Source organism: Centropristis striata, chromosome 3, assembly GCF_030273125.1.
Source record: "Centropristis striata isolate RG_2023a ecotype Rhode Island chromosome 3, C.striata_1.0, whole genome shotgun sequence".
Lineage (NCBI taxonomy): Eukaryota > Metazoa > Chordata > Actinopteri > Perciformes > Serranidae > Centropristis > Centropristis striata.
The window spans coordinates 40,781,310-40,804,552 of record NC_081519.1 but is presented as its reverse complement, the minus strand read 5'-3'; the positions used below and the strand labels follow the sequence as shown (position 1 = coordinate 40,804,552).

General features: G+C 36.1%; 1 protein-coding gene across 1 annotated transcript in view; it reads right to left on the bottom strand.

Moving 5' to 3' along the window:
- syn2b (synapsin IIb) overlaps positions 1–23,243 on the bottom strand; it is a 128,334-nt gene that overhangs the window by 40,039 nt on the left and 65,052 nt on the right. The window contains exons 2-5 of the mRNA XM_059327368.1: positions 15,746–15,803; positions 12,372–12,463; positions 1,990–2,146; positions 121–210 (exon numbers count right to left, since the gene is read on the bottom strand). Of these exons, the coding sequence (XP_059183351.1) occupies positions 121–210; positions 1,990–2,146; positions 12,372–12,463; positions 15,746–15,803 (397 nt within the window). The remainder of the gene's footprint in view (positions 1–120; positions 211–1,989; positions 2,147–12,371; positions 12,464–15,745; positions 15,804–23,243) is intronic.

Sequence of the window (23,243 nt, the reverse complement as noted above, 5' to 3'; positions counted from 1 at the left end):
GCTAAAAACACTAAAATATAAATATCTACATCATGAACGGAGACATTCTGTCAGTTGTTGAGAAGTCAGTGCTTTACAGGTATGAAGTATAAATGAAAATATAGAACATTTAAATCTTACCATGTCTTTGTAGTTGGGGTAGAAAGTCTGATCAATCAGAGGGATTTTGTCTGAACCCATCTTCTTCTGATTGTTGATCAGCTGGGAAAACTGGTGGAGAGGACGATAAAAACAGCAAGAAAGAGTTAAACACAGGTAGTTGACTTATAGTTGTGTGTATTATAACAGTAATACGGTACAGAACAGTGACATGATTCAAACAGTAAAAATCAAAGCTGCGTTTCACACACTTATTCATTTTAACTTTAAGTATGCACTGCAGCTGCCCTTAGAAAGTACAAATACGAAAACTTTATTATCCTCTTTGGTTTCACAATAGACATGTCTCAAAACAAACAGAATAAATAGTAAAACAATAAAGAAAAACATTTCAAGAATAGAAAAATATAAAATACTGTACTGTCACATGTAGTATGCATACAGTATACTAGGACATACTACGTCCTATAATATAAATTCTGTGCAGAGGATTGTGGGTCAGAATAACCAGAAAAGCATTCTGGATTGCAGACTGCAAAATGTGGTGGGATACAATAAAACATCCTGGTATTTTTAGCATATTGCATTTAACATATTGTGTATTGGGACATACTAAATCTATTAAATAAATGTACTTGATTCCTGTGGTTCAAGTCTAGAACCTTCAGGTTTAATGCACTTATTGTAAGTCGCTTTGGACAAAAGCGTCAGCTAAATGACATGTGATGTAATGTAATGTAAAAATCTTTAATCTTGCATGCTAAATACATAGTATGGTAGTATAGGTATTGAGATGCACCCATGCTTGAGGCAACAATAGATCATAAGAAACATTCCTCCAAATTATCTTAATTAACCATGTAGTCTATGTCTGTACGTATACTCTGTACACTGTAATAAATTATTCTGTAGTCATTTCATTTTACTTAATACATTTGATCAAATGTATTAAATATAAATGCATCCTTGATTTTGACGCAGTTGTTTAAGTAACTTTAATATAAAAATGTTTGAGATGGAATCTTATTTTGATCACATTAAATATAATCTTTATGTGTATTAAATTCTAAATCAAGAGCATTTTGAATGAATCCAACACAATAGAATTTGTCCGTTTTTAATTGACAGGCACTTCCTGTTAAGTTGTTATTAACTCAACTTGTAACATAGTTAGATTTAATTAATAATATTGCGTGCAATCTGTTGCCTCAATTTTATTTAGTAGCTATTGTTTATCTTTTTTTTTTGTTTTCCTGTTACCAATACTCAGGAACCTGTAAAAGTATTACATAAAATGTTGTTGAATATGTCCTTAAGCAGTTAGTAAAAAAACTTCATGTTCACACTGAATACACATTTTGTTTCAGATCAGACTTCATATATATTAATTTAAGCAACTTCAAAAATCAATCTCGCCCAAACATTGTGATCGTCATGAATGATTTTTAGAAATTTCAGTCTTTATCTATAAATATTTGCTAAAATTAATAATGAATATTATCATACACACTTCCAAAATGAAAATAGAATAAACTCTCATGAGCTGATACAGTCATTTAAGATAATTTTAAGATAAATTACACAGTAACAGGGTTGAAATTAGAGTAACAGGGTTGAATAGACAAATTACTTTTGATTGTAGATTATGACATAAATCTGAAATCTAAAATACAGTAGGCCTAGACTAATACTAATGATAATATTTAAAACTAGATTTTGTTAAATTATATGTACAAATTTGATTTTACGATTGATAACACTGATTGTCTCCTCTGAGTGAACTTAAAGAGATTCAACCCTGTTACTGTAGTTCAAGCCTGTTACTCTAATTACAGTAACAGGGTTGCGAGTAACAGGTTGTTACACATTAGTTTAGCTGAAATAGCTTACAGCCCAGGGTTTGTCGCAGAGGTTGTAGATGGAGTCCAGAGAGTTGACTGAGGGGACGCCTGCATACTGCAGACCGATGATCAAGTTCCTGAAGTCCTGGTTCTGGGCCATGCTGAAGGCGTGCTGGCGCACCAAAACAAAGTCCGGCTTAAAAGACCTGCATGGTGTGAGAGGGAATAGAGAACGTTAAAATATGAATGAGCGTATGCTTCTACTTTTACTGTAAGTATTTCCCCACAGAGCCATGTAATTGATTTTGTGACTATGCGAATCCCGTCCGAGTCACTTCAAAGTGTCAGGAAAAAGGGTCAGAGTCTTGTTATCTGATAAAAACAGACGTTTATGGATGGCAGATGCAGCTGACCTGCATTTTGCATGGAAGAACAGGAGGCATGGCATTAAACAAAGGTCATGGCACAGAGGGAAAAAAACTCCAATCCACAAGTGGAAGGTAGTACATTTGTCTTTTCCACTGAAGACACTGCAGCAGAAAGAAAATACAGTAAGTCTGTCTGACCACATGTATGAAAAAAACTCAGTAAGTGGTCGTATCTACAAGAATAGATCGTCATCTGTGAAGGATTCTTACTAAGCTCTCTGTTTTGGAGCGCTGAATCAAAGAAAAAGGGCAAACTAAACACTGAAATCTGATTGTAAATCAAGCCTGAAGTGATTTATGATCACATTATCTATAATTACAATGAGACAAATACTTATTGATACTGATATTATTACTCATAAAGGACATTTAACAAACATGTGTAACCTGCATGTTTGAAACTGAATGTTAATATTTTACATCCTTTTTTAAAATGGAATTTGGTTCTAAAATATGATACTAAAATATCTGTCTAAAAATAGATTATATGAACAGTAGTCAAAGCTTCTTTTTGTCCCCCTTTTTTAAAGAAAGAGACAGATTTGATCCATTTGGATCCTTACTTGGATTAGGTCGGATATTTTTCAAATTTAATTTACCTTTTGAATTTCAAACAGTGACAATGTTGATGTGGACAGAAACCTGGGGATCTGGGGTACTTTAACTGCATTAAGCTTGAGCAAAATGATTAATGACCCTTCATGTTGTAATGCATTACCTAGTAAGATGGTTCACAGATAACTGGGAGCAGCTGTCGTTATAATTAACTCAACGCAGAATCTCTAGTAAACAGACACTGCTCCTGTTGTTGTTTATGGAAGTAGTTTTATTTTGGTGAATTGGTTCCCAGGTGTTCACTCTTGCCAAAGCCTTTATAATTACATTAATGTCAGATTTTAAAAAATCCTATATTGGGTTTCGAGCTTTTGCAAAAGAAAAGTTGGTCATGAAAATGTATTCAGAAGTAGTTTGTTGATGAATCTTTCACCCCTCTCCTCCAGGAACGATAGCAGCATCAGTCGTTTCAGCAAGAGACAAAACATCATGTTTATGTAATCAAGTGACAAAACCCTCGAGAGGCCACAGTGCTTATAATGAAACAGGAGTAATGTTGTTATAATGTGACAAAGTTGGGGGAAGTCGTGGTGGACAATCAATAAAACACAGAAGACAGTTGTTGATTTCCTGTTTTCTCCCGCCGACAATTGATGTTTTTCTTTTGCAGGCATGACCAACAATAAAGCTCCCCTAACTTTAGAAAACCACAATGTTTCCCCAACAACTTAATAAACCTCAGCCAGAGCATGACCTTTTCCTAACGTCATTGTTGTTCCTAAACCGAACCAAATCTTTATTAGAGCAATTTGTTTACTTTTAAACACTGACTTATAATGGTTCTGGCAATCCCAGAAGCCATCTGATACAGATTTGGCTCTTGTTGCATGTTACAACCCAGTTGGAGGTCTAGGGAAAAGGGAAGGTAACACAACGCAGTTGTACTCAGGCAAATACAGATTTTTATTGAGTAACCGCAAAATAAAACAAAGGTCACAAAAGGAGAACCTTCTTCAGGCTAGATACAAGTGGTATAAGGTGAGGCAATGAACAAAGGGCGAAGGGTGGCGCCAACTCATAAAACAAACAAACTTAAACAATCTTCCTAACTCACTTTTCCCAAAAACTATTTTCTACTTAAAACAAAACAAACAAAGGAACTCTGGCTGACTACGCTGGTTTAAACTACACAAACAAAAATACAGAAATGCAACCACCCATAAACTAGTGAGACTAACAAAGGTAATAATCGGAGTGTGATGTGAATAAATGTGAAAAAGAAAAACTAAACCTAATGCCCAATAAACAGTCAAAGATAACAATACGAGTGCCTCAATTTCTAGTACCCACAGTCAAGAGACACACTTTACACAAGGCCATACAAATGGCGTTGGTGTTTTGTTTTAACGAGTGACCTTGTGAACTGGTGACTCTCAACTGAACAGAACACATAGGTTTCCTCCCAAAACCTTAATTTTTACTTGAATCATTTATAAATACATATGCATCTGTTTTTGTTATCTACACCAAATATTTACAGAAGTTACTGTGAGCAACCACAGACACAATCAGCTGAAAGTCGCCTGTTAACAGGGGCACTCAAACCAACCGTAACACCTGTTGCTCTGAAACCGTCGTGGTCCACCTGGGATTTTATAGAACTTGAAGCTGCTGTTGGAATATCGATTGAGACAACCGACACAACAACCAGATATAGTGACCCTGCTAACAGTTTTAGACTTGTGTTGAAAAGCTTACTAACTCGTCTGCATTGTTGGGGCAAAAAGGCACGTCCGTTGTGAACATGCTTACGCATATTTTTGAAAATCGGGTGTAAAAAAGCAATAAAGACAAGATATTGTGTTAAAGCACTTGTTCTAAAATAGCCACATTTAATATAAAAACTATCTGAAGTGTTATTGACTATGCTGTCCCTGGTATTACTTGGTAGGAGATTAAAGGCAGAGTTTTTGGTATAGCACACCCCTTGCTGGAGGTGGTATTGGGTGGGGAGCAGGTTTTGTGAACCTCACACACACATTTTTTCCTCCTGGTGAAATGAAGCTGCTGGTGATGTGTGTGTGTGTGTGTGTGTGTGTTACAGAGGTGTCCGTCTGCAGCCCTCCTGAGGCCACAGACAGAGTTGATGACAATGACAATGACTGCAGTGCAAAGGGAATCATTGGGAGAAAATGGAGGATGAATCTACAAAAGTGAATAGAGGACAAATGCTAAATGGCAGACGATAATGGGTTCCAAGTTTTGGTTTTATGGTGTATGACGATAGCGTAGGATGTTATGGTTTTTTAATGTTCTCGTTTAAAATATGTCAGCCTCCATAGAAAAACACTAAAAAACCACAGCTCTGGAGCTCGCAGAAGCAATTAGTGACCAGCAGGTTAAGGGCAAAAACAAAATTCAGTTCAGTTCAGCTCAGCTCAGTGAAAGGTTGATGGTGATAGGGCATGACTCCTGTTATTTTTCCTTTTGTCTGTGTGTGTGAGAGAGAGGGAATGTGAGGAAAGGCAGAGAGAGAGAGGAGGGGGGTGTGAGAGAAAAGAGAGAGAGGGAAAAAACAGAGTAAAAGAGATGTAGAGAGGAGTGAGAGAAAAGAGACACAGAGAGAGAAAACTCTGGCACAGTGTGAGCACCACCAGCTCTTCATGCAGTGAGAATACTAATCAGACTGTCCAAGAAACTAAAAAAGACTCTGGTGGAGAGGACGCAGCAATTAATGCGACTGTAATCTCTTCATTGGTGACAGCGATCAACAGGAGATCAACATGGTCATGACTCTCAATGTAATAGCCTGAACCAGAGCCGCCTGCAGAGCCACAGTCCTCTGAACCAGCTTTGCATTTTCAAATCAATGCACTGGACCAAATATGAAACAATAATTACAGAGTCGACAGCCAGGCTAGCGGCTTTATGAGGCTGTACTCATGGCAACATGGTCTCACAGGAATCCGTGGAATAGCCACGGAATCAATCAAATTTCCGTGAAACTGACACGGATTTCACTACAATGCAAGTTAATGTTTTTGGTGAGATCTTCGCCACAAAGTGATTATGTACATTCACTGAGTGAATATTTAGAAAATAAAACATATATTTCTAGCTAGAAATGTGATCAAAATCCATTTTTATGCATAAACTAAGTCAAAATATTGTTTTTTTCACTAAAAATGAGAGAACTGTTTTTTGTTCTGACCGCCGGGACCTTGAAAGTCACGTGACTTGGAACAAACCAATAGGAAAAAATATCCATGGAATAGCCACGGGATATGACTGTCATTAACTTGCATTGTAGCAAAATCCGTCTCAGTTTCACGGAAATTTGAGTGATTCCGTGGCTATTCCACGGATTTTGAGTTAAGCAAATCCGTGGCTATTTCACGGATTCCTGTGAGACCATGTTGCTCATGGTGTGTTCCCAGTTGAAAATTTAAAATGCTTAAGCTGGATTTCCAACTTGGAAAATTAAGAGAACCTCATCAACACTAGCCATGTTTCCATTAAAGTAGAAGTAAATTTGGAAGCAACATTTTGGAATGGCAAATTAAAGAAAATGTGGACATTTCCATCAACTGGTTTAGAGTGAATAAACAAAGCTGCATAAATTTACTTTTGTCAGAACATGGCAGTGTAATATGTTGCTGTAAGCTAATCCGTCAGCAAACAGGAAAGGAAGTAGGGAGAAAAAACAACAACAAAACAGGTTGCTAATTTGACAACTTTGGCCACCCATGAGAGGAAATGATGAGAAGTCTACAGGAATAGCATTCAATTTGGCAACTTATAATTGTTTTTTCATGCTCGGAAAGTTAAATGTTCGCTATGTTAGAACTTATTCTGAAGCATTTCCATCTTCTGTTTAACACAATAAGACAAAAAAACACCTCAAGCGAGCGACAAAACTTTTATGTGCATTTTCTAAAGTTCTGTCCAATTTTTGTGTTTCCATCAAGCTTTTCTGAAGACTACTGGCCTCAAAATCCAATCCGAGCTGCAGTAATATACTGTTTATTAACACTTCTGTCTTATTTGTGTGTCATTAAATCAATCTGTGGAAGGACTTATGTGTGTGCCAAATCAGCCAGGGCTCACTCCCGACTCATCAGTTAACTACGTTTTGTCATGTCTCGGCTTCTGGTACCAACGACCCTTTAGCATGTTTATGACACTGTTCCAGTTCCTGTAATGTAAACTTAAATGAGTGATATTATACATTGTGGGTAAGTGACGTGATATAAGAAGTGTGAGACTCTGATCAGGATGGGCCAAACAAACCACAGGCACATGGTCATTATAATAACTTCACTTCCGGCATTTATTTTACTTCACCTTTGACAATGCCTTATGTTAAGTTTTGTAGCATGAGCCTAATGAAAATATGGCCTTATAACTAACTTTTATATAACGTTTTTATATTGTTATTTTTGTTATTGTCATTATAACTTGTTCACTGCAAAAAAAGAAAAGTTGGGTGAACTCAAAATTTCCAGGCAACAAACTTTGATAAAATTTTAAGTTGGACAATTAAACTAAATATTTTAAGTTTTGTTTTTGAGTTTACTCAACTCTGAATTCAGATTTTTTAACTTATAATTTTACATTGTAATAACTTTTAATCCTTACTTCTGCAATGTGTTGAATTGGCACGATTGCAACACGGATATGAAATGACCACAATTTTGAGTTAGCATTGATACGCTAATGGCTACTCTTGTAGCTGTAACAAGCAGCGCCACTAGCATCAGTTAGCCGCTAGCATCAGTTAGCCACTAGCATCAGTTAGCCGCTAGCATCAGTTTCGCTAATGAATTTCACCGTTTTCCCGCATTTCACAACAAAGAAATAAGAGTTAGCAGAACTATTGTCCCTTGTTGTGAACCCCAACTTAAAGATATAAGTAACAACAACTCACCAACTTGTTTTTGAGCAGACAACTGGCTTCCTTTGTTGTGCTAACTTACATTATTGCCCTAAATGTCAATAATTTATATTTCCAAGTTTTACCAACTTAAATCACTGTTTTAGGTAAAAAATACAAGTTGGCTTTTTTTGCAGTGTTGTTGATGTGCTACATACATATGTTTTTTTCTATTATCAGTTTGTTATTATTTTATTTTAACTAGGTAATTTTAGGTGGAGGCTTTAAATAAGCCCACCTGGGTTTTCTGCCTCTCCCTGCACTTTAGCCTACACCATTTCTTATCTTTGTCATTTTTTTGTAATTCTAACTGTGCAAATAAATAAACCTAAATCTAAATCAACCAGACATTTAACGGGCTGATTACAACCTATTGGACCTATTAGAAGGTGGAGCCCCTACTAACCCTTACTTACAATGCCCATTCAATCAGTGTTAACATCTGAATCCAGTGATTTGTTTCCAGTTTTTGAAGATGTATGTCTTCATTGGGCTGGGAGCCACAGACTGGATAGGGAAGTGTTGAGACACGGACTAAAACATTGTTGGTTTGGATCTTTGCTTCGGATTTGTTAACAAGAGGGAAAAATAGAACAACACCAGATTTATTCTTTAGATGTCTTGTGTGTTTCTGTGTGCTGAAGAATGACAGTTAATACACTATAATCCTTGTGATGATTCACAGCCTCTTCCTCTTCTTTAACACCAAATCTGCTAACTGTTCAGGCTCCAACTGCAACTTTTACACCATTTTTTCACACTCTAAATGTTTATCATAAATTGCAGGGTCATAGTATCTATTTGATTCTGTTTGATGTTTTTTTGCTCAATATTTATTCTCTCAATTGCACCCTGTAAAAAAAACACTAAAGCTATAAAGCCCTAAAAGACGTATGAAGATAAGAGGAGCTGAATATTGTGTAGTGACATGTTCACAGCGTGGAAAACATTACATCGTCTTCAGGGAAGTGAGAGTTACTAAGCAACACACAGACTCAGAGCAGTTAGCAAAAATCACTGCTTTGACTTGAAATCGATGGACACAGTGCAATTACAGAGATAAATGTAGATAGTTAAAAAGTCTAAAAAGCCTGCAATGAAGTCAGATAGGAGGGGGAAAAGACAGACTGACAATTATGTCTTATAAACATTAATCTTTTTGACAGAAAGTCCATGTTTGGGTGAGACGGAGGCCATGACACGACTCCGGAGGTCTACAAGAGGCTTACATTTCTGCAACTTTCTTGCCTCTACTAGACTACGGGGGTTTCCTTTATATGAATGCAACTAATCAGAGCCTAAATAAGTTGGACTGTGTTTATCATTGTGCTCTGCATTTCATTCTTTGTATGTTCACAGGCAGTCTCATTGGTTAGTTTTTTTTATCTACAAATCTATTATTGGGTTGCTCTCCTCATACCTGTGTATATATATGTATATATATATATATACATATATATACACATGTGTCGAAACCAAACTCAATATGGTCTACACTAGGGCTGCACGATTATGGCAAAAATTGATAATCACGATTATTTTGATCAATATTGTAATCACGATGATTAATCACGATTATTAATCATATTAGGGAAAACATCTGTATTTTTATTGCTCTACTTTTAAACAAACAATAGGAACAGTTTTTAGTGTGTGCACAGAGTGAACACCTCGTGCTGCAGCAGCACATACACACTGTACTGCTACAGAGCAAACTGTTAGCTTATTAGCAATTTGCAGACTGGACGCTAAGGGGTTAACATCCCCTCCGGCTTTGCAGCTGGGAGAGACTGCTGCAGGAGGTCTGTGCCGCTACGACTCATTAAGCCCCCGCGGGTCCTTAACCCTTTATCAGGCAAAGAACTATATTTGGTAACTTCAGGTAATATTTCAAGAAAAAAGTTGCATATTTACTAGATTAAAGTGGCAAATCTGCACGAAAAAAAGTCGCAGATTTAAGAGATTTAAAGTGGCAAATCTGCACGAAAAAAGTCGTAGATTTACTACAAAAAAGTGGGAAAAAAGCAACTTTTTTCTCGCAGATTCACCACTTTAAATCTCTTAAATCTGCACATTTTTTTCTCGTAGATTTGCCACTTTAATCTCGTACTAGATTTAATACCTAACAGAGTTAGGTAAGAAAGCTTTTAGTTATGCCGCCCCTTTTTCATGGAATAATTTGCAAAAGGACTTGAAACTGTCTGAGCTGATGAAAAAATCGTGGAATTCAAATCGATTTTAAAGGACAAAGAAAAGGCTTCCCTTGGTCACTGCTCCTTATAAGTTGGCTATTGATACTCACTCAGTGTTATTGTGATGGCTGTATTTGTATTTAATGTTTGTGATACCTGTGTTTAATATTGTAACTTGTCTTTTTATGCTGCTGTTCTTGGTCAGGTCTCTCTTGAAAAATAGATTTTTAATCTCAATGAGGCTTTTACCTGGTTAAATAAAGGATATACAGTCATGGAAAAAAATGATTAGACCACCATTGTTTTCTTCAATGTCTTGTTCATTTTAATGCCTGGTACAACTAAAGGTAAATTTGTTTGAACAAATATAGTGATAACAACAAAAATAGTTCACAAGAGTTTAATTTAAGAGCTGATATCAAGCCATTTTCCATGGTTTACTTGAAAATGATTTTGGTTATTATCAAGAAAACCATGGAAATTGAAGAAAACAATGGTCCAAAACATTTTTCCATGACTGTATATATAATTATACGTGATCCTGTCAGGACAGGTGAATCAGGCAGTGGTCACTGCGTGTGTGTGTGTGTGTGTGTCTGTGTGTGTGTGTGGGCATGTGGGGACCAACCCCTCATAAAGCATAATTACAGGGCGGAGAGGCTGATATTCAGACTGAGGCGGACGTCTTTATTTCCTGTTAGTTTTGTTGGTTGCTGAGCTGTGGGAGTTACAGTCTTGCCTAATCGCTGGCAGTCTCCAGCTGGGACTCTGGTGTCTGTGTCAGTGTGGTTTGCGGTGTGTGAGTGGGTCTGTGTGATTGTCTGGGTTACAACACATTCACATGCCTGTATACTCTGTCAGAGTGTGGGTAGCGACTGCAGTCATATACTCCTCAGCCCTTTTTCCATTCATCAGAACTTACAGTAAAGAAATGTATCCATCGTTTTCAAGAGCACTCTCAGTGTTTCTCTGTCTGATCTTGCAGTAAAATGTCTTTGGATCATCTTTAATTGATGCATGAACGTGACTCAGGGTTTTAAAAATTGATGTACAGCACAGGCCAAAAGTTTGGACACGCACCTTCTCATTCAATGCGTTTTTCTTTATTTTCATGACTATTTACATTGTAGATTCTCACTGAAGGCATCAAAACTATTAATGAACACATATGGAATTATGTACTTAACAAAAAAGTGTGAAATAACTGAAAACATGTCTTGTATTTTAGATTCCTCAAAGTAACCACCCTTTGCTTACTAGAATATAAGACATGTTTTCAGTTATTTCACACTTTTTTGTTAAGTACATAATTCCACATGTGTTCTTTAATAGTTTTGATGAATCTACAATGTAAATAGTCATGAAAATAAAGGAAACACATTGAATGAGAAGGTGTGTGTCCAAACTTTTGGCCTGTACTGTATGTCTGATTGTTGGTTGAACAAATGTCCTCCACAGTGGCATCAATTTAATAAAGTTATTTAAATGGTGAGTTTTAGATTGAGGTCAGGGTTGCAGTGTTTTGTATTTGGGGATTGTAGGTCATTTTAATTAGGTTCTAAGAGTAGAGCAATTAATTCAATTCGTAATTAAAAGCCTTGAAAATCTATTTCTGTGTTCTACTTCTTTGTGAAAAGAAAATGACCTTCAGAAAAAAAAAATCAATAAAAATACACAGGCTTGTATTTCTTCTTTGCATTCTGTGATTGCTCAACAACATTTTCATTGTTCAAAGCAGAATGACAATGAAGATCTATTCTTTTCTATATCATGTTGTAGATTACAACTATACATTCATTTAGTCCTGACTAAAACAATTTGGTAACGCTTTATATTAAGGTCCTTGTAATAACCATTAATTAACAAGTAATAAGGCCCTTGTAAGTCCTTACAAGATGCTTATTAACATTATTGTGTGTTTATAAGCTTATATAAGTGTTAATAATGGCATTACAAACACCCATGACCCACCCATTATGTCTTTGCCATGCCTTTATTAATCTTATTTTGTTTGCTTATTGATATTAAAATATACTTTATTGCTCATCTATTATAAGTTAACTATAAGTTAACTATGCTTTTAGCAACTACCGGATCTAAAGCGAGAACAATGCCTTATTACTTGTTAATTAATGGTTATTAAGGACCTTATTATAAAGCGTTACCAACAAACAATTTTATATAATGAACAATAAAAAGCATTATGGGAGTTTGATATTGAATTATCTGATGGCTGAGGTTACGTTTCTATTATTATTATTATTATTTGGTTGTATTTTGGGAGTAATGTGTGTGTTTGTGAGTGTGTTTCTGTATTACTGACCTGACCACTTTGGTCCCGCCCCTGATGACCTGCATGTCCACGTTACAGGTTCCATTTGATTGTGAGACGAGGCTGACCTCCGAGAACTCGGCCTGTGAGGACGCAAAGAGGAATCTTGAAACAGTAGTGATGAAAATCCAGTAAATTCTAAACATTGTTTCATCATATATGTCAATTTTGAAAATGGATCCTGTAGAATCTCACATACAAGAAGCAGAATGTCAGCTTCTCAACAGTTAAGGTCATTGTGCAAGAAAAAGTGTAATATTTCAACTCTTATTCATAATTACAGTTAATATTATACTGATACTATAATGAAATGTCATTTAAGTCAATATTAAACAAATAAATACACGTATAGAAGCCTATTAAATAAATATTGAATATGTGTTTTATATGAGGCAATACATATATATATAAAGAAATAACTAAAAGTCTCCTAAAACAGATCAAAGCAGTCATTTGAAAAATTACATTTATTTTTATTTATTTATCGCCTTATTTATTTATTTCAGTATTTAATTTGCAGCCATATTTATTCATTTCATAGGCATATTTATTTATTTAATATTGACTTAAAAGGCTTTCCACAAACTGTGAGCAAAATAAAATTTAAATAAAACCAAAATAATTTATCTTTCAATAAACTTCCCTCAGAGTTTCAGTGAAACTCTCTCGATAAATCTTGTATATATTGGGACATAAACAAATCTGTATTACTGGACACATAAACCAAAAAGTCATCCTTGTAAAATAATGGGCCTGTCCTTGTCTTTAGTGTGGTTTCAATCATAGTGAGGATTTCTCTGTGACTCATAGCTGTCGACTCCTCTCTCCTCTTGAGTCTATTCTTGTTTCTGTGGTATGCTTGAGGTTGTAATTTTACTGTAAACATCTATTAGGTGTGAAACTGTTTGGTGTGAACCGCAGAGAAGAGTCATTTCGGATGAAGTATTATAAAATAAACATGGTTTACTGGTCAGGCTTGCTCAACCAACATGACACACCATGTTTAATATATGATACACATAATAACTTTAGTATTACTGTATCTACAACATGAACTGGTATAACTTAATACTGGTAGTTGTGAAAAATGTGGTTATACTCCATACGCACAAGTAAACATGCACAGAAGTCATTTTTTAGGATAACCCCTTATCATTCTGCTCCTTTTATTTATTTATTTTATTTTAGTGGCCTTTTAGGGGGGATAGCAGGTCACATAGAAGTGCTGTACATCGTCTGAAAGCTGGGGATTTAAATATTAATTTGACATGCAAGTGGTTTTTGCCTTTAACTGCATTTTATCATCATGAAGCAGGCATGTATGTAAAGATGAGACTTGAGGCTACCCATACTGCAAAAAAAGCCAACGTGTATTTTTTGGCCTAAAACAGTGATTTAAGTTGGTAAAACTTGAAAATATCAATTATTGACATTTAGGGCAATAATGTAAGTTAGCACAACAAAGGAAGCCAGTTGTCTGCTCAAACAAGTTGGTGAGTTGTTGTTACTTATATCTTTAAGTTGGGGTTCACAACAAGGGACAATAGTTCTGCTAACTCTTATTTCTTTGTTGTGAAATGTGGGAAAGCGGTGAAATTCATTAGCGAAATCGGCTAACTGATGCTAGCGGCGCTGCTTGTTACAGCTACATGAGTAGCCATTAACGTATCAATGCTAACTCAAAATTTACATTTCATAGCGGCATTACAATCGTGCCAATTCAGCACATTGCAGAAGTTAGCAGAAGTAAGGATTAAAAGTTATTACAATGTAAAATAGTAAGTTAGTACAACTTACAGTTGAGTTGACAAAAATCTGAATTCAGAGTTGAGCAAACTCAAAAACAAAACTTAAAATATTTAGTTTAATTGTCCAACTTAAAATTTTATCGAAGTTTGTTGCCATGAAATTTTGAGTTCACCCAACTTTTCCTTTTTTGCAGTGCATAGATCGAACCTGCGACAGCCTCTGAACAGGAAAGTCTTTGTGCTAACTTTGACACGTTATTTCACCCTTCCCGACATGATATCATGACATGGTTGATACCAATGAATTCCTCAGATATATTTAGTTCAACGTGATTTAAGGCAGAGTTTAATTAAATTAGGAAAATCCATATTTGAGAGACTGAAAATTATGTTTTTTTTTCAATGAATAGATAATAGAATAGATACCTAAATAGTTGGTGGTTATTTTACTAATCGATAAATTGGCTGATTGATTGAAATATTTCAACCTAGAAAAAGTAGCCTGTTTACCGTTCTTATCGCCTTATCGCTTATTACAACTTTTGCCAAAAGTTAAAACTCTCCGCAGCTGGTGGCACTACATAAAGAGTGAGGGGATTAACAAAGTTTGCAAGACTCATCCTCTGGGGCAGCTATTCTCAACCTTGGGGTCGGGACCCCAATTGGGGTCGCGAGATGATTTCTGGGGGTCGGCAAATCATTTTGGAAGTCAGCTCTGTCTCCACTGTGTTAAAGTTCTCATGTGTTCATGTGTTTTAGTCTTTTTTGGTCATTTAATGTCTTTTCTTGGCCATTTTGTGTCTTTTTTTTGTCATTTTGTGTCTTTTTTTTGGTAATTTTGTGTCTTTTTTTGGTCATTTTGTGGGTTTTTTTGGTCATTTTGTGTTTTTTTTTTGTCATTTTGTGTCTTTTTTTGGTCATTTTTGTCATTTTGTGGTCAATTTGAGTCATTTTTTGCTTAATTTTATGTAATTTTTTGGTCATTTTGTGTCTTTTTGTGGTCATTTTTTTGTCATTTTGTGGTCAATTTGAGTCCTTTTTGCTTAATTTTATGTAATTTTTTGGTCATTTTGTGTCTTTTTTTGGGTGATCTGAATCTGTGCTTGATTGTGTTCAGTGAGCAGGGGTGGCGGACAACATGCATATCAAATTGGGGGTCGGACTCAAAAAGGTTGAGAACTACTGCTCTGGGTGACATGAATATCTGTACCAGCAAACCATCCAACAGTTGTTGAGATGTTTAAGTCTGGACCAAAATGCCCCTCATCATCCGGACCAACACTGAATCTGAATAACTTTTCGTCCTCACACTTTAGACACTTTAGTTCACCTCCACACAGTAAGGTCGCATTCATAATGTGACACCTTTTACACTTTCTTTCAAGAAACGTATAACCTGCTGAATAAGCAAAGACAAGCAGAAGAATCTGAAAGAGTCTTTTGTTTTTATTGGAAATGTGTGAGGCCCCCAGTGTCTCAGCCTGTCAGTGGAAAGCTTTGCATTTACATATCAAACGTGAATATGGTGTCAGCTCTCTTTGGTCTCTGCTCTGATCCTCTTCAACCTTAAATAAATGATTCTTCAGCATTACAGGTCTGTAAAAATCAATATGATACCTGCTCCACTTTGATGTCGTAGTCTCCAAGGACCTTCTTTCCCCGAAACACTTTGGCCCTGAAAGAGAGAAGAAGAGAGAAGAGGGTGAGTTCACTCTCAGTTGTCTGTGCTGCCCTCTAGTGGACACCACACTCCCTGAGGAACACCTCAGAGAGAAAATGGACGCCTGCTCCTACACTTTTGAAGCCCCAAACTTTCTCAGTAACATGTTAATTGTAATGAGTTTTTTGCACTGCTTAAACAAGATGCAGCTGATTACGAAAACAGCAGCTAATGTCATCTCAATAGCAGCTTACATTAAAATTCTGATTGGAATTCTGCGGCAATATTAAATGCCGTCGTGATGAATGTATCCAATAACTGTGTGGTCTGATGGTGACTTCTTAATATCTTGGCTGCCAATTGCTCAGGAGTGATGGAGAAATGGATTACAAGCAAACACACACACACACACACACACACACACACACACGCAGACAGGCAGATGGAGAACAGACAAACAAAGACGGACTGACAGAGACGCAAGCAGGGAGGCACCGGCTGCCAGCCAACACACATAATGCTCAGGACGTCTCATTTTACACAACATTGTAAATGGATCGCAGATGGTTTGCACTGCGTCCATCACCATCACATACACTGACGCTAAATAAAGCGAGAGCATGAACCAGAAGGAGCTTATATGCTGTTCATGCCCTGCCTCATAATAAAAAACAGAGATATATATCTGCAGTGTCTCATCTGCAAAAATATATATTTTTGTTTTTTGCACACGCATTGTCAGTGTAGTTTATGAAATTTCACATTTACATCAACAGGTCCGTGAACCAGTATGCCAGCACAACATAATCTATCTATAAAGCAAGAAGCATCTGTGTCTGTGTGTGTGTGTGTGTGTGTGTGGATGTGTGTCTAGGGCAGTGGTTCCCAACCTTTTATGCCAATCGGGATATATATCTCGCGATATAGCCTATTTTTAAACTTTTCCATAGTGATTTTTCTATTTAAATAAATGAATAAACATTTAATGTAGCCCTTATTTAGTTGTTTTTTCTCCCACTATGAATTAAATGCTGACTCATCTATATTTAACACCTTAGATTTATTACATCCCTTAAAATCAAGAGGGCTTCGCGACCCCCTATGGATCTTTGGCGCCCCCCTGGGGAGGTCGGGCCCCCCCGGTTGGGAATCACTGGTCTAGTTCATATCTCTCTGACCGTTAGTAAGACTGACCTCAGATTTCCTATGTGGCTTGCGCATGTGCATCCTTGATTTTGAAGATTTTTGAATCCATTTTTCAAAATATCATTATTTACGTAGGACGTGTTGCAGCATTGCACTGTTTCCGATCGGACGCCTTTTAGGGGAGCTCCGCCCCCTTTTAGGGGAGCTCCGCCCCCTTGTGTGACAGGCCTACACCTGGTCAGTAACACAATTCACTCTGGATTTTCCACGCCTAAATAAAGTGCACTACAAGGTTCAACTCTCCAAAAATATTCACATAGTTTCCAGCTAATATCAATGTTCAATGTGTATGTGCGGGATGGTGTGTGTACCTTATGAAAAGTAAGTGTTTTATGGAGTTGCAGACGTTGTAGTGTGGCATGTAATATATGAACACATAGTAGTGATGTTAAATCAAGTCGTATGTGTTTCATGACTGGTGACAGTTATTCCACCCATCATTGCATCCTATACAACAAGGTGGGATGGGCACCTTTATCTGTGAGATTTATAAAGTCTTGATAGGCAACATGCCACTTTAATAAACTGGTCACATAGTAATTATCCCACACGCTCAAGTGATTGCTTAATGCTTAATGTCCTTCGGACAAATACTGAATTTGGAAAAACTGCGGTAACGCTTTATAATAAGGTCCTTAATAACCATTAATTAACAAGTAATAAGGCATTGTTCTCGCTTTAGATCCGGTAGTTGCAAAAAGCATTGTTAACTTATAGTTAACTTATAATAGATGAGCAATAAAGTTTATTTTAATATCAATAAGCAAACAAAATAAGATTAATAAAGGCACGGCAAAGACATAATGGGTGGGTCATGGGTGTTTGTAATGCCATTATTAACACTTATATAAGCTTATAAACACACAATAATGTTAATAAGCATCTTGTAAGGATTTACAAGGGCCTTATTACTTGTTAATTAATGGTTATTACAAGGATCTTAATATAAAGCGTTACCAAAACTGCTTTCAGATTCTCTGCTGCATCTACCTGGAACATCTTACAACATTCACTCAAACTCAACACAATTATAACTATGGGCCAGTTTAAAACTATGATAACCAATAACTCTGCCTTTCACTGTAACTGTTTTTAATATTTTCAAGTGTTTTGTCTGTTGTTGTTTGTTCTTCATTGTGTTTTCTCTGTGCTCCTGACATCACTGGAAATGAGGGGTTGCCCTCAATGATTCCCAGAGAAATAAATAAAGGATAAAATATGAAAATCAAATGAAATGAAATGAATAATGTGCCCTCATGGTTCCTCTCTGTGTCGTAGATTAAAAATGTATGTGTGATTCCTGCGATATAACCTCACAGGACCTTGTGTAGCGCAGCACGGAGGCATCTGGCTCGTTAGTGTGGTTCATTAGGACCAGACCATCTGTGAGAGAAACACTCTGAGGGTATGATGCCTTAACTTAACCGCCAATCAATAGCCACGACAGCAAAATTAGTGACCTTTGCATCACAGCGATACATCTTTTTTATTCCTGCTAGAAGGTGCAGTTCTGTTTCTCAGCACAGGCAGCTGCTTGAACAGACTCCTGTGTTGCTATGATGACGCCCAAACATTATTATTAAAAAATCTCTATCTGACTGAAAAATGCAATCACGACCTGCAGCTTTAATTCAAAAGTTTCTCAGAGGAATAAGTTTTCTCTATCCCATTGCTGCAGAATGTGTCTGCATGTGTTCAGTATCTGCAGAGCACGACACAAACAAAAGACATGGGATGTCAGGCCAATGCCGTAATGGACAATTATGGTTGAGGCTGCTGATGTAGCTGCCCTGATTTAATTCCATCAAGCAGCATAATGTAACAAAACACACCACGTGCAGATATGACTCCCTCTAACAGGGCTGGAAGTGAATATCTAAGAGATGTCTTTTATGGGATGTACACTGTAAAAAATATTTGTAGAAATGACAGTAAAACACTGTCAAATTACATCAGAAATAGGTTGTGAAATTAAACATTGTACATCACCGTAGTAGATACTTTTAATGACTGTAAATCGTAAAGAATAGCATAAAACTTTAATTCCTGCTGTCATAAACTGTAGGAAACACACATTTTTGCTGTAAAAAATATAACATTTTCATGTAAAATTAATGGAGAATTACCATGATGACACAATTACCCTTAAGGAATGGGATTATTCAGTATACATTACAGTTTTTGCTTATATTTACATTTACATAAGCTCACTGTATTTTTTACAGTGAAGTTCTGGCAACCACAGCTGCCGGTATTTTACCGTAAATTAAAGTTTTTTCTTTTTACAGTGTACATGCTTGTCACAAAAACAGAAAAAGGCAATCTTATTTAATATTCTGCGGTGACAACAACTTGTTTTAGCAGACATCTGCATGATGCCTTTCTGCTTTGAAGTCTCATTGGTTTTATTTATGTGGCCACTTAGAGGGAGCAGAACAAGCTGAAAACACAACTCTCAAATATTATGAGCATATAAAACTGCAAACATTTTAGAATTTAGAATTTATAGATCATTCTTTTCAATAAAAAACTGATTATCGCACTTTTAACAGTGATCTGCAGAGCGCATGCTTCATGCAACCTGTAACATGGAGCCCAGTGGTCAGTCGGACTGCAACTAACAATTACTTTCATTAACAATTGATCTGAAGGTGATTTTTCACGGTGAATGGCTTTTACATTTTTTTTATTTAACCTTTATTTAACCAGGAATATCCCATTGAGATTAAGAACCTCTTTTTCAATCGAGCCCTGGCCAAGGGGCAGCAAACACAGAATACAGTTACATATTTACATAGCATACAGACCTTAAACACGTCATGAGAAACAAGTGCATGTTATGGAATTGGCCTCAACAACTCTTAGTTTGGATTTAAAAGTGCTCAAAGAAACAAATTCAGTTAATTTCCATTCTTTCTGGCACATATTCCATGCATAAGGTGCAGAGTAAACAAATGCCCTTTTACCCAACTCAGCCCAGTTTACCCAGCTTTGTCTATAAAATGTCAGAAAAATAGCAAAAAAAGTCAAAAATACTGTCTTTTCAGTGCAAAACCTAAATATATTTAGTTAAAATGATATAAAGCAGAGAAAAGGAGGAAATCTCCACCTTTGAGAGGCTGCAAACAACTTTTTTTCAATGAATACATTACCTCAATAGTTGGGGATTAGTTTACTAATTGATAAATCGACTAATCACTGCCACAATCCCGTTTATCCTATTTAAATCATAATAATCCTGGTTGATCCATAGGATCCATTAGTATCCGTCTGTAGAAGATAAATATTTCAACCTAGACAAAACAGTCTGTTTACCGTTCTTATCACCGGATCGATAAAGTAGCACTTTGGCAACAGCCTCTGCCAAGTGCCAACACAAATTTACAGCTACTTCCAGCCTCGGACCAAACTTCCACCCCACACAGGGATAGAGGAATTGGTACCTGGACAGCTTTCCCTCCGTCTCATCCATCCATCAGTTTTGTTTTCTGGTGTGAAACGATCATTGGGGCCTCAGCGGGCAGCCAACGGGGCTATAGATTTTAGCTTAGCCTGTTAGGCAGAAGGATGCCTGACTTTATGAAGATATAGAAGCAATAAATCATTTCTGACAGGTCGTCCAGACGGTTTCCTGTATTCAATTTCTAGCACCCACCAGAGTCTTATGACAGACTTGAAAACTTCAAAAAATGCAAGTCAGCAATGTTTTCTTTACTCTGGACGTGATCCTATAAGGTAGAGACCAACTGTCTGGAGTGCTTGTTTTTATGCCATTTTTACATTTTACTCACCGTTTTGTGTCTCACTGTGTTTTAGTCTTTTTGGTCATTTAATGGCTTTTTTTGGTCATTTTGTGTATTTTTTTGTCATTTTGTTTCCTTTTTTTGGTCAATTTGTGTATTTTTTTAGTCATTTTGTGTCTTTTTATGGTCAATTTGAGTCAATTTTTGCTTAATTTTATGTAATTTTTGGGCCATTTTGTGTTTTTAATAGATCATTTTGTGGTCTGTGGACACTGCAAATACAAGCCCTGCACTTCTATGTGAATGACATAAATCATAAGAAAAAGGGAAAAAAAAGTCTAATTTCTTTGATCATTTAAAAAAAAAAAAAATTGGAATAAAATGGAAGTTATAAATATATCACTTTTCCAAGTGCCCACACATGTCATGAATATTGGAAAATAAAAATTGGGTCTCCACATGCTAAACATATTGAACTATTTCTTTTTTTAACCTCTACTTACAATTTCTCCTGTCCACTCCTCTCTGATCTGCGTAAACAGCCTGCAGTTCTGTCCGATTTTCAGTGAATATTTGTCACATGACCGTTCGTCTCAACAAAATCAATCATGGCTTCACAGTTGTGTTAAAGAGTGAAGAATTTAATGTTTTTAACAGGATCTAGTTATTACAAATGGTTTATTTTTGGCGGTATTTTAAAATTAGAAACGTAGAATAAAGTGATTTTGACATAAATATCACAGTTTTAAGCTTCGTTTTAGAAACTTTTGTAACCTGTGATCCGTTCGAGGACTGTTGGGAAGTTCACATTTTGATGATAAAAGGTGTATTTTTGGTGATCTTATAAGATTATATACACTACTGGTCAAAAGTTTTAGAACACAGCAACTTTTCCAGAATTTAATTGAAAATGATGCAGTTTAATGTCTCAGTGTACTCTGAAATTAATGCACATTTGCAACATTTAAAATTCTTTATTGAGCATGATAGTGTTTTGAAAGTAAAAAAAAGATTCAAAATCACATTTTATGTTGGACTAAAGGACTAAAAAAAGACACAAAATGACAAAAAAAGACACCAAAAGACACAAAATTACTAAAAAAAGACACAAAATGACAAAAAAAAAGACACAAAATGACTTACAAAGACATGAAAAGAATTTAAAAAATGTACAAAATAGCCCAAGACTCCATAGAGTTAAGTTGTTAACCTATTTCTTGTTCCCTGAAAAAGGCCTACTTGTATAATTCTGAAATGTACATTATTTTTCAGTTTTGGTTAACCTTACCTTTGTTTATTTACCTCTGGCAGTTCACCACTTACCTTTGTACCCTTTCAAGCTGTTCATTTGACTTGAACTGCTTGAATTTCAATAAAAAACTGGAAAAATTGGGGTGTTCTAAAACTTTTGACCGGTAGTGTATATAAGATTAGAGGGTTAATGAGGAGAGAGTTGATCCTCAGAGACAGACACCCACATACCGTCCTTACCATAGATAGTGTTACATGTGATACAACACCTAAAGTATGTTATCTAATGCATCAGAAGTGAAAGCCTACGCACCATTAAGGAAATGATTTCTCTGTTATTACTTATAATAACTTATAATTGCCTGCTATTTCAATAATGAGCATGAAGGATTGAAGACAACAGATGTTGGAGATGTAAGCCCATATTCAATCATGGTTTAAATTAATTTTAAGATGAAGCATATTAGATTTCTCCACCACCACCACCACCACTCAAACCATGTGATGAATACTCTTTTAGTTATCCCACGTTGCCTATGATTTTGGCACAAAGTGGAAACCATTTAAGTTTCTATAGTAACTGCTGCAGATCTGTTTATTTACCGGGCATTGTGTGTGGGAGATATTAAGATTTAGATCTCACTTGAGCTATTATCCAAGCGCAGCTGAAAAGACTCAAGCTCGTCTCAGAGACAGATATGAAGGTGAATTTAAATCTCTTTGATTCAGCAGCTGGAGTAAACATCTGAGCGAAGATTTGAGGATGAAAGTGCTAACGGGTATATAGATATCTATGAATAATAGAATGATAAGTGCAAACTGAAATAGCAGAAAATCATACAAAGTACAAAGTAAGTAGCTGGTGGTACCTCAGCCACGGAGGTAATGTTTTGTTTTTGTGTGTTTGTTTGTCTGTCAGCAGTGTTACAGAAAAAAAACATGATTTTCCTTAAGCTTGCTGGAAGGGTGAAATATGAGCCAAGAAAGACCCCACTGCATTTTAGAGCGAATCCACCAATTATTTTTCACATTTGTTAACATTGTAAGATAGGGCATGGCATTAGAGTGACATGGTGTGATTAACATGGTGTAGCTGGTGGAAGGTGATTCTTTGAGAGATTTTTCCTGCAATATGATGTGCCAATCTACGGATGCTTAATTTTATGTATTTTTTGGTCAATTTGTGTCTTTTTTTAGATTATTTTGTGGTCAATTTGTGTCTTTTTTTGGTCATTTTGTTTCCTTTTTTGGTCAT